The 17,376-nt window shown below is 38.4% G+C and overlaps 1 protein-coding gene across 4 annotated transcripts in view; it reads left to right on the forward strand.

The window, feature by feature from the left end:
- The window catches only part of mymx (myomixer), a 69,353-nt gene that overhangs the window by 31,852 nt on the left and 20,125 nt on the right, over nt 1-17,376 (forward strand). For all 4 annotated transcript variants that reach the window (XM_065296206.1, XM_065296208.1, XM_065296207.1 and 1 more), the window contains exons 12-20: nt 4,114-4,244; nt 6,553-6,634; nt 7,327-7,476; nt 9,409-9,558; nt 9,652-9,908; nt 10,024-10,144; nt 11,499-11,693; nt 13,970-14,122; nt 16,269-16,486. In XM_065296206.1, coding sequence (XP_065152278.1) covers nt 4,114-4,244; nt 6,553-6,634; nt 7,327-7,476; nt 9,409-9,558; nt 9,652-9,908; nt 10,024-10,144; nt 11,499-11,693; nt 13,970-14,122; nt 16,269-16,486 — 1,457 coding nt within the window. The remainder of the gene's footprint in view (nt 1-4,113; nt 4,245-6,552; nt 6,635-7,326; nt 7,477-9,408; nt 9,559-9,651; nt 9,909-10,023; nt 10,145-11,498; nt 11,694-13,969; nt 14,123-16,268; nt 16,487-17,376) is intronic.

Below are 17,376 nucleotides of genomic sequence, written 5' to 3' on the forward strand. Positions count from 1 at the left end.
AGTGGTATAAACGCCTGCAGTCAGCCAGTTTTACTTCGTTTCTCAGCCAGAGTTTTAACTTTATCAAAAGACATTCATGTGTCTGCTTTATTTGTTGGTTGATACTTTAAAATGCAATAGATTGATCTATATTGTAGACTATGAAGATTATTACAGCCTGTTTTTTATTATTTATACTATAATGTTGTAAAGAAAATGTAAAAGAAACTGCTGTGTTTTCACAAAACAGATGCATTGTTTTTCAGTGGTAAAGGTGAATAGGCCTTTTTATTTTACTTTTAAAAATCACCTCATTTTACCTCAGTTGGGGGGCAGGGGGGGCATTGCCCCCCCAGGACCATAGCCAATTATGATTTTGTCTGAGCTATTAATGAAATAGAAATATAAGAATTTATATGTAGACTGGGTAACTTTTTACTTGTTTGTTTTCATTCATTTAACCATGAAGCTGCACTCCTTTGCTAATCTCAAAGTATTGCAGTACCCTTGTGTGCCAATAGAAGCACAAACGCAAAACTCTGCCTATGCCCTAGATCAGGGATGGGTAACTTTGATTATGACGAGGGCCAGCATTTTTCTCCTTTATACCAAGGGGGCCAGAACCATTTTTTACATCATTCTTAATTTCCTTTATTAAGAAAACACAATATACAATTAACCTGTCTTTAAAGATTTTAACTATAAAACTTAGCAATTATGCTAATTCTAAATCATAACTTAATTTCATTGGACAAGCTTTTCAGATAAAACTTGATAAAACTGCATTGCTTTAACATCTGCAACAAGCAAGGCACTTTTAAATTAGTATAGAGGAGTTTCTCATCCCGCCCTTAAAGAACAAAATTATTTGAAATAAATAATACATAAATTCAAAACAAAATATATATAAAAAAATTTAATAACAATGTATTTTACCTTTCAAATCTGAGAGCAATTCTGGCCCGAGTACGACCCGTCACCCAAACCAGTGGCATTGTTTTTAACCCGACTGGACCCGAATGTAAACTGACGTGTGTTCAGTCTGCAGCCTTGGTGGCCTCGCAACAAATTTGGCGAGCTGCTCCATTTGTTTATATGACTATGACACCAAGGTAACCGCTAAAACGTACATTTAAAAATATCTGAAATGTCTGTCTCAACGAAAATTAACCTATCGCCGGCCACACACTGTCGCAAGCGCTCTTGGCAAACAGAGGAGAGGTTTGAAAAGGACATTGACACACACATGCGAGAGTTCAGGGCTTCTCGGGTCCGTTCAGCAAAAACACAATCATTTTAAATAACCCGAGACCTGATTATTGTACCCGACCGGTGTCCGAGGCACGCGTGAAACTGATGAGGTCTCGGGTCGGACCTCGGACCGTGAAGACCTCTTCTTTACATAAGCCCAAACACGGGACTATGGTTACTGTGACGATCCGCGGGACCTAGCGCCCCCTCCTGGTTGGGAGTATTTACGTCCTACTACAAAAATCATAATTTTAAAAGTATTTGATTAAGTATAATATGGTCCATCGGGCCGCATTAAAATTTACCCCGGGCCGTGTGCGGCCCTCGGGCCGCCAGTTGCCCATCCCTGCCCTAGATGTAAGCAGGTACTTTCAAGAGCAGGAGATCTGACTACATTTGAAGTCTTATGAGAGCTACCAAGTTATTAGCTCTTTCCCCGCCAGCGATTTTAAAAAATGTTGCCAGCCAGCGGCAGCGTTTTTAAAAAATGTTGCCAGCCAGCGCCAGCTTTTTATGATTTTCACAAAAGTTTAATGTCTTCCAGAAAGTGTTCCTCTTTAAATATATAAACATACACAGGGGCGTCATGCACCAATTTATTTTAAGGGGGCACAGTGTGCACAGCTTACAGAAATGTGTGCATTCATAGTGATGGCCGTTTTCAAAGCACTGCTTCATGAGGCTTCGAAACATTTACAAATCTTTTGTTTCGAATCAGTGGTTCGGAGCGTGTTTCAAACTGGCCCAAGTCACGTGATTTTAGCAAACGAGGCTTCATTACGTCATAACTGTTTAGAAAATCCGATGGTTAACCACTAGGGGAAGTTGATCACAAATGACCAGTGTCTAATATGTTTAGGTGAACTCGGGTCAGTTTTATTATGCAAGTTCATAAAACATTTATCCGATCTGACTAATAACACTACCATTTTGTCTACTCTTTGTTTATACACAGATTTAATGACAAAAATGTGCATAATTAAAAGGGTAGTTAGTTTAAATGATTTGTTTGTTTGCCCCAAATAAAACTAAAAACACATAATACATTAACATAGTTTTAACTATGTCTTAATTAAGTTAAATTTTTTTAAAACATATTTTAATAAAAATCTTGCTATTATTTTGTAAAAAAAAGGGTAAAATGTTTGGACATATCTGCTTTTACACTCTTTTGACCAGCAGGGGTCGCCAGCGTGTGTGGTGTTTCGAACTGCTTTGAAAAACTGAATCAATTTTCGAAGCAATTCGTTTTATCAATATTATAGAGCTTTCAGTCTTTTCCATGGCACTATTTTGAGCCTTCCTGTTCCTGCCTTCATGACAAAAACCTCCAAAATAAAAGTGTTGACTAACTTTCATATCAAATACTATTCAATTGGAATAATGACATATTGGCATCATGTTTACAACTGGAACAGCATGTTTTTTATTTTGTTTATCTTGTTTAATCCTATACAATTAATATAATTTTAAATCCATAAAGTTTATAAACAACGAAAATTACATAAGCTATAGCCACGTGATTGAGTTTAATGTTCAATAATGATTCAAAAAATGTTTAGATAAAAATTATTAGAGGAACGGATTTTTGCATTCAACTTTACCTCATATGTGAGCATGTGTGATTCCGCGCCCCCGTGAACTCTGGCGAGCATTGTACCAAGAAGATGAATCTAGAAATCTCTACTAATATAACGTCGAGATGGTCACATTTTAAACCATACATTTTCTACACAGAGGAGGTTAACTGCACTTTACCGTACTGGGGTATGGAAATGTTGTGAGCGTTTCTTAAACGTTTTAATTCCTCAGATAGCCATATGCAGCAGCAACAGCAAAGAGCTCGTGAACACTATTAGAGCGGCGAAAATCTCAGAAAAGTGACAAGGATGCAGCACAGAATTAATAATATTGTGCATAGTAAACAGATTAAAAGACAAATAACAGATTAATGGGCGCTTCTTTGATTTTGAGGCTCAAAAAACCAAGGGGGCAACTGCCCCCTCAGTTTGAATGGGCATGACGCCTCTGAACATACAATATACAATTGAAAGAACAGACCCTCTGCTTTCAAACAAAAAACTTTTCATCCTACCTTTTTTTTTCACTTTTATCACCTCTCAAATATGGGTAAGTTTCTTCAAAAATACCAAAATTTGAGCAAAAGTTAAGGACTTTTAAATGGAGATCAGATTCAGAGCGATCATTTAAACATACACAGAGTTCTTACTGTTTGCCCTAAGGGGTTGCTTCCAGGCTTTATAATATTAATTGGATATAGGGCCACCTGATGGATAATAGCGGAAATACGGATTGCTGGAAAAACTCGTCATTGGCAGGGAAGCGTTTTCTCTTAATTGACTAGTTAACTCGTCAATGGCGGGGAAAGAGTTAAATGAGTATATACGATTTACTGTGTTTCAGACATACAGTACAGCATTAAAACTCTTCTCTTGTAATCCATAGAAGAAAGTCAGACAGGTTTGAAATGACATTAAGGAAGGTAAATGATGACAGAAGGTTCTGTTTTGGATGAATAAAACGTTTAGATTCTGTAAACCATAATTGTCCACTTACCCGGGTCATTAACACAGCAGTCGCTCCTCGTTGTGTAAAGTATATTTGATTCTCCATTCGCAAATGCCGTGTCCAGACTCAGAGAAGCTTCATTTATTTCTACATTGTTGATGTCATGTCCATTAAATGCATTGCAGCCAGTTAGTGACCTTTTGTTTAAGACACGATTGTGAACGAGAGGATATTTTTTTCTGTGCTGGCTTTCTCTTGTGGCACTAAACCCAGTTTAGGAGAGCATCTTACTGTAACTTTCCAGTAAAAAAGTTCATGGGCTTGTAAATGTGCAATTTATTTTTTCCTCCACAGGGTAGGAAAGACGTGGAGCGCTGCAGAAAGCCTTCGGATAGCCAAGATGACCAACAACAGACTGCAGATGAGCACTCGGCTCGTACATGTGCCAGCGATATTATCGTCAGATTTCAGGCATCCACTGAGAGGTGAAGGAGCTCAAGAAATATTCTTTATATATTCCGGGTACCCGAACTATAAACACATGTGTGACGTAATAGATAAACACTGGGATTGGCTATAGAAATGTGAAATTAAAAACAGTACAAATGTCATAGAGTCAAAAGATTAGCTTATTAAAGAAGTTTATTAAATCTGAGGCCACCGTTTTGTTTACATTAATACATGATGTTTCAATCTAAATCCATTCTGTTAACGCTACAACGTGGTAAACATAATAAACAAATCTTCAATCAGTAAATTGTAAAATGATGTGGAACAGAAGATGAGAGTTATAAATGCATACAGACAGTAGGTGGCGCTATATGGTCTTGACATCTGCAAGTCATTAAAAACACAATAACATCAATATCAGGGTTGCCAGGTCTGCGTTTTTTCCGATATTTTATGCAAATTTTATCAGACAACCCTGCCAAAAATGCACATTTTACCCCTGCAACAGTAATTTGTAACATTTTAATAATTTTTACCAGAGGACCCCCCATCGAAACAAGATTGGGCTTGTTTTGGGCTAGTTTTGAGTAGCAATCTTGCTGTGAAAACCTGGCAACCCTGATCAACGTCTTCTGTTCAGACCTTATAATATGAACTGGAGAGTAAAATAAATGATGAACAACACGTAATCAAAATAAAGAAGATCTGAGAGGTAAGAAAGTGGGAGTAAAATGTTTCACATGAAAATATAGTAAATACCATGGTAGTTAGTAGTAATATTTTACAACAACCATTTCACGAGCCACTATACGTGAAACATAACGGCGGCCTCCACAACCTAAAATGAGGGGGATTTTATGAAAACATTTAACCCTTCTATTATGTTTGGTGTCAGATTGACCCCAAAGCTACTTTGACATCTCTGAAAAATATGCTAATAGTATTTTTAAACATTAAAACCTACTTTTTGACTTTTCCTTAATACGTTTTGACTTGAAGTTGCTTTTAGTCACTTAAAATAAAAGTGTCTGCCAAGTATATAAATGTATATACAGTACACACAGTGTTCCTGCAAAACTGAGACACTAAGTTTATGTGCTACAAAATAGAAATTTATCTATTAAATAAACAATTTATGTATATAAAAAACTAATTTAGGAGAAGTTATTTAAGATATATTAAACTATTTGGGGTCAATTTGACCTTAAAGGTCCCGGTCTTTCTGTGTTTTTGAAGCTTTGATTGTGTTTACAGTGCGCAATATAACATTTCTTCATGTTTCACGTGTAAAAAACACGGTATTTTTTACACAATTTACTTATCTGTATAGCGCTGTTTTCACTGTCCTCAAAATGATGTCTTCCTTGTTCTATGAAGTCCCTCCTTCAGAAATACGTATCGAGTTCTGATTGTGTAGTTTGTTTAGTGTGTTGTGATTTGATAGCAGCTTAGCTTGCCGTTAGCTTAGCTGGCGACTAACGTATTCCTGTGGGCGGAGTTTAGTCAAAAAACTGTTCTAGTGACGTCATTAAAGCAGGAAGTAGAGGGCTGTAGTCCAAACCGGCCGTTCGCTGTAGGCTTTGAAAGGCGAATTCTGTCAAAGAAAATAAATCGCCTGGCAGTGAACTTTGAGATTTAACATTTTACAGGTATTATTTATGCTAATATAGCAACATTACACACTAACTAGGGTTTAAAAAATGGGATCAGGTAGGGTGACCATACGTGCCATTCTTCCCGGATGCATCCCGTCCAGGATTTTGTGTTCGTCTTCCGGAAGTCGTATTTGTCGACCGCATACGTCATAGAGGATTATTATTATTATTTCAGAAAAGCAACCGTTATATTTTAAGGTAAGAATGAAACTACGATTGTATATCTTATGTTTTTAACTGAATGGCGTATGCGGTCAACAAATACGACTTCCGGAAGACGCACCGAAATCCTGGACGGGATGCGTCCGGGAAGAATGGCACGTATGGTCACCCTAGATCAGGAAGAATGTGACCTTTAAAAGTATTGCTAAACATGAACATAACAGGAGGGTTAAAGTGTTTCTATCAATGGATTTTAATAGTAGAAGGCAAATATAAAGAATTAAAGCATACAAGACATCATAGTCGAGGTACCCTTTAAAAAAAAATGACTAGTTGTGTTTCTGTTTAGTAAATCAGTTGGGACCAATTATTCTTGAAATACTGAAAGAATCCTTAACGGATTCATTAGGAATGGAATTGGACCCAAAATCATTAAATTTATGTTTTTCTATTCTGGATACTTCTTTCACACATGTAAATGAATGAAACCAAGCATGTTAAATAAAGTCCTCGTTATGCTTTACAGCAGGAACGCGGTGAGGTCTGAATCCCGAGGCCACCCACTTCTCCAAACACAGCTCCAGAAGTTCACAGTGTCTGCAGACAAGGTGCCCATTTATTACTTCACCATTACACAACTCTTACACAATCATTTATGCCTTAAAAACCAACCATGGCCGATCGGGCCAGCAAACAGGGAAAATTAAGAAGATCTTCCAGCGAACATCAGCGACCTCGTCTTCCTGTGCTTCAGCTTAGCCAACAGTTTGGATTCCTCCAAAATAAACTCATGAAAGGTTGATAGATAGCTCTGTGCTAAGTGCTTGAGGATTACATGTTTGTTTGACACCAGTGTCAGCTTCAGCCTATGTACAGTATGTGACTTCCAGGAATTGTTCAGGATTGAAAACCCAGCCGATGGGTTCTGAACTCGGTCTGGCCCGCTTAGCAGAAGGCCAGCCAAGACTAAATAGGAATGTCTTCTCTCTTTCTCTTGGGAAATACTCTCTTCCTTTTTTTAATGGAATGTGATGCCCCGGCTCGGTTTCAAACCCTAGACAACTTTGCAAATCATCATAGACACGCTTACGAAAATAAATTGCGAGTGGCGTCTCTTGTGTGCTTTAAATGAGGTGTGCTGTTTATGAGATGTACGAGTTGCCTGTCTGTGTAGTGTATTAAATCAGTCGCATTTGAGATTCAGTCGCTGTTAAGTGAAGAGCAAGGAGGTTTTGAACCGGAGCCAATGTGTACCTATTCTGTGATTCCTCATCTCATGGGACTCTTCTGTATTCAACAGACTCTCTTCTGGCTTAAAGAAAGCATAGCTATGGCCACTCAAATCTGCAACTTGTCTGGTCCAAGTGGTTTCGAAGCAGCCAAGAGGCGTCAGGCGTCACTCGACCAGGACATCCAGTCCAACAGAGCCAGAATAGAACTGGTCAAAAGGGTAAAGGACGAAAATTGATAGATTGTGTTAGTGCTTTAATGCTGACTGGATTTACACGTGTGCATGGTTACATCCTCTGGTGATTGTACGACGCCTTTCATTGTTTGAACACATGCGTTCTATAGACTGTAAAAAAAGATGGGCGACGCGATGTCGCCTCCTTTCGTTGTAATGAATTGAAGCCAAAAATGTCCGACCATGGGCGCCGCCATGTTACATAAAAATGTCAGTTTGGACCCAAGGCATGCGCAGAAGGAATCATCAGAAGCAAACTTCCGCCCGCGCGCCCAATTTATCCACGTCAATCATAACGACACACCCCGTTTCTAAAGCATCAAATTACTAGCTAAAATGAAACTTATCACAAAAATGAACAATTGGGCATATATCAGCGTGATAACAACTACCTAAAAGGACCAAAACCATTTTTCAGAAAATTTTATTGTAAGTGTAAATAATTTTTTATTTAAAGCAAAGTCCTGTTCGTTTGCATGGAGAGGCCGGGGTTTATGACTTGTACTGCAGCCAGCCACCAGGTGGCGATCAAAGAGCCAAAGGCTTTACTTTTCAAGACGTATGAGGCACGATGCGTTCACTTGTTATTCTATTAGAAACATCCAAGTAACCCACAATTCCTTGATATGTTTTCATTTTTAACTCATTTTAACTAAACGTAGTTGCATTACATAACCGTTTCATATTCAAACACATAAAACTGACCAAAAATGTTCCGGCTCTGTGATCAACAGCGTAATAAATGTCCCTTTAATGTCAACTCAAACCCCCTGCTATTCCCCCGCAAACCACCAGGGATTGGAAAATCCCTAGATGAACTTTGCTTTAACTAGTTGACATTATTAGTGGCTTGTAGCTATCAATGATGAAGTTGACAATAAACTTCACTATTTTATTTAACTCTTTCCCCGCCATTGTTGAGTTATCTCGTCAATTAAGAGAAAACGCTTCCCTGCCAATGACGAGTTTTTACAGCAGTCCATATTTCCGCTATTATCCACTAGATGGCGCTCTTACCCAACTTATAAAACACTGAAGCATCCACTGATCCAAAAACAGTAAAAACTCAGTGTATGTTTTGATCATTGCTCTGATTCTGATCTCTAATGCTGCGTTCACACCAAACGTGAATAGAGTGTCGCGGCACGGTAGACGCGAATCTGCCTCATTTGCATGTTTAGTTCGCGTGAATGACGTGAAATGAGCAATGCCGCGGGAAACGCACGAGTTGAAAAATCAACCAATTAATTTTAATCAATCGTTAACCAATCAGGAGCTTGTGACGTGATTACAGGAAGCGAGCGGCAGAAGACCCTCCCATGACGCAAATTTCCTCGTGAATGTCTCGAATGATTAAAATTTCACATACGGCTTTAACGCGCGAATGAAGCGAGTAAACTCATAATGTTCAAGCGTCCAACTACACGCGAATAGCGTGTTTTTGCCGGCTCTACCGTGTCTGGTGTGAACGCACAGAAACAAAAGTCTTTTACAAAATATGTAATAATCTCAGTTTTTTGTTAACATTTGGTATTTTTGAAGAAACTTCGTTCCTGTCGTTCCGCCATACTGATAAACTATAATAGCAGATAGGGACAAAAAGCACTAGCCTACCGCGTTTTCATTCAGAACACCTGAACCAGCTGAAACAGACAAGGAGATCAGTGAGTTCATAACGGCTACCGTAGTTGCAACAAGCATTTGGAAAAGCGAGGCGCTAGAGAGCAATATTTGTTTGAATGCAAAATACAATTTCACCACTAGATGGGGTAAATCCTGTTTATTGTCCCTTTTAAAGAAGAAAAATTTCTGGAAGGCATTAAACTTTAGTGAAAATCATAAAAAAGCTTTCACTGTTTGGCTTTTTTAAATCGCTGGCAGGAAAAAGTGTTAAAATGCATGCATGTTTTTCTCCAGGAGGGTCACAGTCTGGTGAAAGCTCAACATCTAGGCAGTACAAAGATCCAGGAGTTTCTGAGTGAACTGGAGGTACTGTGGGAGGAGCTAAAACGAAGACATGAGAGAAACGGACTGGTCCTGCAGGTTTCAGAGGAGCTCAACTGCAAGGTACATTAACACCTGGTTAAGTTGGAGATGTACTATAGATGTGCTGGAAAAGAGATTAGAATGAAAGACTAGTTTTGGGATTTTGTTCTCCAGGTGGTACGTGTTCTTCAGTCTTTGTGTAGCCTGGAGGCATGGTTGGAGGCTGTGGAGTTGTCCATCAGGCAGGCGTCATTGGCAGGAGACCCCGAGTCTGTGAGCGTGGCTGAGCAAGAGAGCTTTCAGCTGGAGGAGGAGCTGGAGGCCAGAGGTTTGGAGCTACACAACCTCAGACAGGAGGTTGATCATCTGAGCAGTCAAAAACATCTTCACACACAACTACTCCCCGCACGGCTGAAAGAGGTGGAGAGAAAGTATGTGCCGCCAATTCAGCTTAAAAGTTTCAAGAATAAATTACAACTTTATTTAGTTCTTATGTGCAATGAAAGTTTGGACGTATGACGATTAGTATTTGTTATTCTCTGTCAGGTTCAGCAGTGTGCAGACTGCACTGACCCAACAGAGCTCAAAACTGAAGGACACACGCATGCTCACTGAGTTTCTAGAGAAAGTGGAACTGGAAGAAAGCCAATACAGCACACTTGGACAGGTCAGACTCAATAAAGCTTTACTATATTTAGTGCTATTTCTGTCACATGCCAGCTAGAAAATTTAATGGACGTTGGAGTGGTCTTCGATTTAAAGGAATAGTCCATTTTCTTAAAAAAAAATCCAGATATTTACTCACCACCATGTCATCCCAAATGTTGATGTCTTTCTTTGTTCAGTCGAGAAGAAATTATGTTAGTTGAGCGAAACATTCCAGGATTTTAAAGGACCCCAACACTTAACAGTTTAACAGTTTAAAAGTTTAAAATTTCAAAGGAGGCATAAGGGTCTTATATAGCGAAATGAATCTCATTTTTTGGAAGAAAATTAAAAAATGTGCCCTTTTAAACCACAACTTCTCGTTTTCCTCTGGTCCTGTGACGCGTCAGCGCGACCTCACTTAATTACGTTATCACGTCAAGAGGTAACGGATGACGTATCGAAACTACGCCCCAGTGTGTTTACAAGTGTGGAGAAAGAGGACCGTTCCGACGTTGTTGTATGTCGAATGATACTAATCATTTCTTTGTCAGATTATTGTTTAAAATGGTCCGCAAATGTGCGTTTCATTTATGTAACACGTGACCTTTCGATGTCATTACGCAATTACGTGAAGTCGCGCTGGCGTGTCATACAGCCGGAGGAAGAAGAGAAGTTGTGGTTTAAAAGTGCATATTTAAATTTTCTTGCCAAAAATGACAATCGTTTCGCTGGATAAGACCCTTATGCCTCGTCTGAGATCTTTTAGAGTCCTTTGAAACTGCAATTTTAGACTGCATTAAAACTGTTAAGTGTTGGGGTCCATTAAAGGCGCTCTAAGCGAATAATGTGCGACGTCACTTCCTGTTGATGTTTGAACTGTTTTCAAACAGACAGAGCGTAGCTAACTCCTCCCCCTCCCCCTCCCTTCCGTGCTTTCATGAACGCGCCCAACCTCCACCCCCAAATCCTTCTTGCCGTTTATTGGCTGGAATACTTTGTTTTGTTTTGTGCTGGCTAGGTTTGGCCATTTGTTGATATTGCCGTTTGTGAAGCCTGGGCTGTCTACAGAGATCGCGTTTTTTTACAGTTTGATCAGCGGACAGGCAGCAAGCAGATAGTGAGGAGATGTTTCCGGTATGTAACAAAAAATGTTTTATGGTCTAAAACGCTTCAATTTGCTTAGAGCACCTTTAAAGTCCATTAAAATGAGAAAAATCCTGGAATGTTTTCCTCAAAAAACATAATTTCTTCTCGACTGAACAAAGAAAGACATCAACATTTTGGATCACATAGTGGTGAGTAAATTATCTGGATTTTTTTTTAAGAAAATTGACTAATCCTTTAAATGACAAGTCTTTATCATGGTCCACCAGCCCCTGTGTAGTGATCTTGATCCTGGATCCTCTCCTCTGGGTTTGCCGGGAAACGCGCATGAGCGGCCCTTGATCGAAACCATCGGAAACCCTGTGGAGGAACTCAGAGAAGCTGTGGAGATGCTCAACGACACGGCACGGGAAAGAGGTCGCTCGCAGTCACATGACCAGAGTATCCATGAACTCCTCTGCAGGGTAAATAGCAATTGATTTGCTTGAAAATAATGCAAGGGTCATATTTGATTGAAATGTAAATTGATTTGAGAATAAACAAGAGCAATCTATACAGAAAAATTATTACAGGGAGAGCAAATGATCACCATTTGCGAATTCAACGATTTGCGTGAGTAGATTACTTACAAAGTCAAAGCAAAGACACGAATAGACGCGTAGGGGTGATGCTACTGAGGCAAATTGGGCAGTGCGATTGCAGTGAAAACACGCGCTATTCGCCTCAAACACATCTTCGTGCAAGTTGAAAATAATAAGTTAAATCCCATGAGTAATCTAGAGCGAGGAACGCAATGCTTTGCGTTTTGTGTGTATGCAGAATAACATGAGGCATTTTTGGGGAAACATATAGGACAAAGTTTATTTATTTATTACACCGATCTTGAAATGCTTGATTCTGATTGGCCAGTTGTGACATGCAGGTTTGTTATTCCCAGATAGGGCTGTCAAAATAATTTAATAATCGTCTCATCATGATAGTTTGACCTCATCACGATGATTTCAGATCACCGCAATGATTGCACATCTCTCTAAAAACACAAGGGGGAGCTGCAGTGCCTGTATAAATGAGATAGGATCAGATGGTGCTCCTTAACTGACAGTGTAAAGTGATAAATTGCAAAGCCAATGCTGCAAAACTTTGATAAGCAGTATGAACTGCCAGGAAAACATACATTTCCAAAACAGCAATTCCAAATTTAGGGAAAGGAAGGATGCTACTCTTAAGCATAGATATGTATATAAAGGCTAGATGGCTCAAGGCGGAGTCAGCTGTGTCGTCACTTGGCGGCCATCTTAGGTCAGTGCTGCCATAGTGCTGCTCCCTGCTGCTGTGGACGGAAGGTGAGTGACATACGCCAACTAAAATGCTCGTAACTTGCTGAATTCTTGACGGATTTACAAACGGTTTGGTTTTTTACAAACGTTATTAACGTGGCTATAATTCTGGATGCTTTAACATGTTTCATGAATTTTTTATTTATTTTTAGTATACGTATTCAGTGTCATAGGTACATCTTTGACGTTTATAACAAACCAATCCGTTTGAAAATCGGTAAAAAATTAAGCAAGTTATGGTCATTTAAAAGTACCTGCATCATTAAAACTCAATGCTACGAGTGAGCGAGTGCCCTGTCCTAAGATGGCCGCCAAAATGCGGACGTTCAACTCAATTGGCCATCAGCGCGGACGAGCCATCTAGCCTTTATATACATATCTATGCTCTTAAGGGTCTGTAAGGAATTTATATTTTTGCAGCCACTACATGAGGTCCAGTAGTAATATGACCTTAGTAGGATTGGCTATTATTTAAGTTCTTGTATAGTCAGTTTATTTTGATTGCATTTTTATTTTCAGTTATTTTTCAGACACTTTATTGTGTTTATTTCTTATGAAGAATTTTCAGTTTTTGGAAGATACATTTATTAAATAATTACATTTAAACACGTGTTATGTATTAATATTTACTGCCAGGTAAACCTTGCAAAATATTTCATTTAAATAATCAACAATGTGAAAATCATTTCATGAATGAGTATTAAATGTCAAAGCAATAAAACAGGCAATTAATCGTCATAATTGTCACAATTTATTAGTCAATTAACCGTCAGCCATATTTCTCAATGGTGACAGCCCTATTCCCAGATACTGTAACAACCGCCTAAAACTAAGAAAACATGGTAACCCAGATGTTGCAATTCATTTAGACCGGTATAGTTTAATGTAACATAAAAATTAAATATAAATATGTCTTTGTTACATTTGATTGTCTTGTCTTAATAAACGTGTTTTCCTCACGGAAGGTCTGCATTTGTTAAAAATTAGCAGATCAAATATTTAAAATCAATATTTAATGTTCCTTACCTTACTTATAAGGTAAAAAGCCATGTAATAAGTAGGATAATGTACAAGCAGCTGGTTGTTATCGTGAAATAAGCCCCTTCAGTGTTATACAAGACTGAATAAAACCCAAACGGTTATTAAGAAATAAAAATGAATCATGATCAATTATGCTGTAATGCCGATATCGTGTGCAGTTTTCCGTTACATAAAGCATAACTGGGAACTCTAATTGAATCTTCTGAACTATGATAGAGCAATAAAATGTTCTTTTAAAATATGCCAAAGAACGGTCTCTTAAAGGCTCAGGAAAAATTTCAGGCTGTACAGAAGAAGTAAAAATATTGTTATTTAATTTGTAAATAAAGAGTAGTGATTTATTTGTTGTTACCCTTTCCCAGCATTCCACGTTTTCAGCTCGTGTTGAGCAATGTCTTCAGCGCTGTGCAGAACTGTCTGTAGATGTACTGGAGATGGAGAGTGAGATGGCTGTCAGATGTGAGCCGGATCGCTGTGGTCTAGATAGTCTGCAGGAGTACCAGGACCAGCTGGAGGTACGGGTACACTGAACGTTACTGCAACATGTAGAGAGGATTTTCACGTAAATCCCACCAAAAACTTTATCATCTATTGGGCTGAAATACCACCCTATGTTGTCCTTCAGAAAGAAATGATATAATACTTTAAATAAAAATATAAAAAGGATTTATGCATTGACCAGAATGTTTTAATGAGGTTAGTGTTGTTTAAATAAGAAACACTAAATAGTGGTTATGACAATAAAAATGTGACTCTGGACCAGTCTTAAGGGTAATTTTTTCCTAATCCTAATGATCTTTGGCATTAAAGAAAAATCTTGACCCATACAATGTATTTTGGTCAATGCTACAAATACTGTAGAACCGTGCTACTTAAAGGGAAAGTTCACCCAAAAATGAAAATAATTGCATTAATTACTCACCCTCATGTCGTTCCAAACTCGTAAGACCTCCGTTCATCTTCGGAGCACAGATTTAGATGTTTAATATTTAGTTCGAGAGCTTTCTGACCCTCCATTGAAAATCTAGTAACGGTATACTGTCCATGTCCAGAATGGTAATAAAAACATCATCAAAGTAGTCCATGTGACATCAGTGGGTCAGTTAGAATGTGTTGAAGCATCAAAAATACATTTTGGTCCAAAAATTACAACTTTATTCAGCATTGTCTTCTCTTCCGCGTCTGTTGTGAAGCGCATGCGCGAGACTAAAGTCACGTGACTGCAGTTACGTGGATGACGTGTTATCCTCAAACATGTTTGGAAAGTTTTTTTTCAAAGTTACAGCATGCGTCTCCCTCAGCCTGTTAACGAAGCTTGGGCACACACACAAATAAAAAACAGCTGGGGCGCACCAGATAACACGTCAGTCGCGTCGCTGCAGTCACATGACTTTAGGCTTGCGGATGCGCTTTACAACAGACGCGGAAGAGAAGACAATGCTGAATAGTCGTAATTTTTGTTATTTTTGGACCAAAATGTATTTTCGATGCTTCAACACATTCTAACTGACCCACTGATGTCACATGGACTACTTTGATTATGTTTTTATTACCTTTCTGGACATGGACAGTACACCGTTACTAGATTTTCAATGGAGGGTCAGAAAGCTTTCGGACTAAATATAAAACATCTTAAACTGTGCTCCGAAGATGAACGGAGGTCTTACAAGTTTGGAACGACATGAGGGTGAGTAATTAATGACATTAATTTCAATTTTGGGTGAACTCTCCCTTTAAAGTTTTTTGGTACGGGGTCCATGTTTTTTTTCAAGTTAATACTCAATAACGGCATCTTGTTTGTCGTGAGACGTTGACCTCTCTCTCATTGTTGATCGAATGGAAATGGCTCCCTCCCATTGCTCATAGTGAATTAGTTTTTAGCACATTGTTTCGTTTTGCAGTTAAAGTCTCACGTCCACCGAGGGCTTCGACGGGGCCATGTTTTGTTCTGTAGATGTTAATGAAGTCAGCCTCAATGTGTGAGCCCACACAAGACTTTATCACCCACACCGGACACCATTGTTTGCGAGAATGTGCATTTCTTACGCGTGTTTGCATGTGTTTCGGCTTGCACATGTGCCGATTGATTCATTTGCGGCCGCAGGATCGAGCACAGTGAAGTGTGTTAAGATATGATGCATGATTCAATGGCGTGCGTAGCGTGAACACACACAGCTGTCTGAATCTAAAAGCCCAAAGCCCAAGAAATGACCTAATCGCTTATACTAAAATAGTTTGGGTCTCATGCACAAGGCATCTGACAGTCTCACAAGAGCAGAAACATTGAGCGTCTTGATTCGTTTAAGCTTCTAACTGTATTAATTATACTCAGAAACACATATGGTTTCTTTTACAGAGTCGAAGCATTGAAAGTGTAAATGGCGTGTGTGAAGGGGACCGAGTCGAAACTGTGGCTTTGTTTCGAACAGAAGTACTGCATGCTGTGTTTGCAGTATGTAATGCATATTGCCTAGGGTTATTAAATAACAGTAGGGTTTTTGGCCATTGTAGGTCCTCTGTTTATTTCGTCATGCACAATATTTGCATACTATGCAGTGCTGAAAATACTGCAGAAAAGTGCTTATTTTTTTCAACAGTATGCATTCGGTCGTGTCTTATAAATGCTGAGCTACGTTAACCATTGGCTTTTTATTTCTCTAGGCTGAATATGAGATCTTGAGGGAGCAGGTTGAGGTTTTGGAGAGCCAGGCTGCTCATCTGACAGATGTTTGCCCGGAGAGAATGAACGCTACAGGAACTGAGATCCAGTCCAGTTTGCAGGTCTGGGATGAGCTCGGCAAGAGCGTGGCAGAAAACAGAAAGAGACTTCTGCAGTTTGAACATCTGCGCAAGTTCTTCAGGAACTACCTGGCCATGATGTATGTCAATCTTTAACATGTTTTATGTTAGGGATTCCCCCGAAATCACTTACATTTACATTTGGAAGGCGAATGACTTACAGTGCATTCACAAGGGTGTTCATCTTATCAGTATGATTGTTTCCTGGGAGTCAAACCCAAATGCAATGCAATGGTCTTCCAAATGAGTTACAAGAACACAAAATCGAAATATTTAATTTAAAGGTCCAGTGTGGGTTTTTTTCTAGCAGCGAGATTGCGAATTGCAACCAACAGCTCAGTTTACAGTATTTATGTTCATTTTATGCTATGAAAAATAACAGAAAGTTAAGACTGAATGGACCTGAAAATGTCAAATGGTGTAACCACTTATTGCACCAAAGAATGATAAATATTAAATATGTTATTCACCTTGATGGCATGTAAGCATAATCATATAAAAATTATTTAAAAATATTATTTTATTAATTATTTCTAAATGTAAATTTTAATTCATTTTATAATATTTGTCCTGATATATGCTGAAAACAGCTCTGTTTTCTTAATAATCTTTGACAAATGATGTAAAAATGTATGTAAAAAAATCATATTACACTAAACTAGGTGATTATATTTTTATGAATATATTTATATTTTAATAAAAAAAATACTAATAACACAAATTGACACAGACATTTTTGCAATTATCCCCCAAATATTCAGTGTGCATTCACTGCAAAAAAATATTTTCAAGAAAAACAATTCTTTTCAGTAGAAAATATCTAAATATTCTTAAATTAAGATGCTTTTTCTTGATAAGCAAAACGACCAAAAATATCAAATTTAAGTGATTTTTTGCATAAAACAAGAAAAAAAATCTGCCAATGGGGTAAGCAAAAAATCTTAAAGTTTTTCTTAAACACTAAATTCCA

This window comes from Paramisgurnus dabryanus, chromosome 20, assembly GCF_030506205.2.
Source record: "Paramisgurnus dabryanus chromosome 20, PD_genome_1.1, whole genome shotgun sequence".
Taxonomy (NCBI): domain Eukaryota; kingdom Metazoa; phylum Chordata; class Actinopteri; order Cypriniformes; family Cobitidae; genus Paramisgurnus; species Paramisgurnus dabryanus.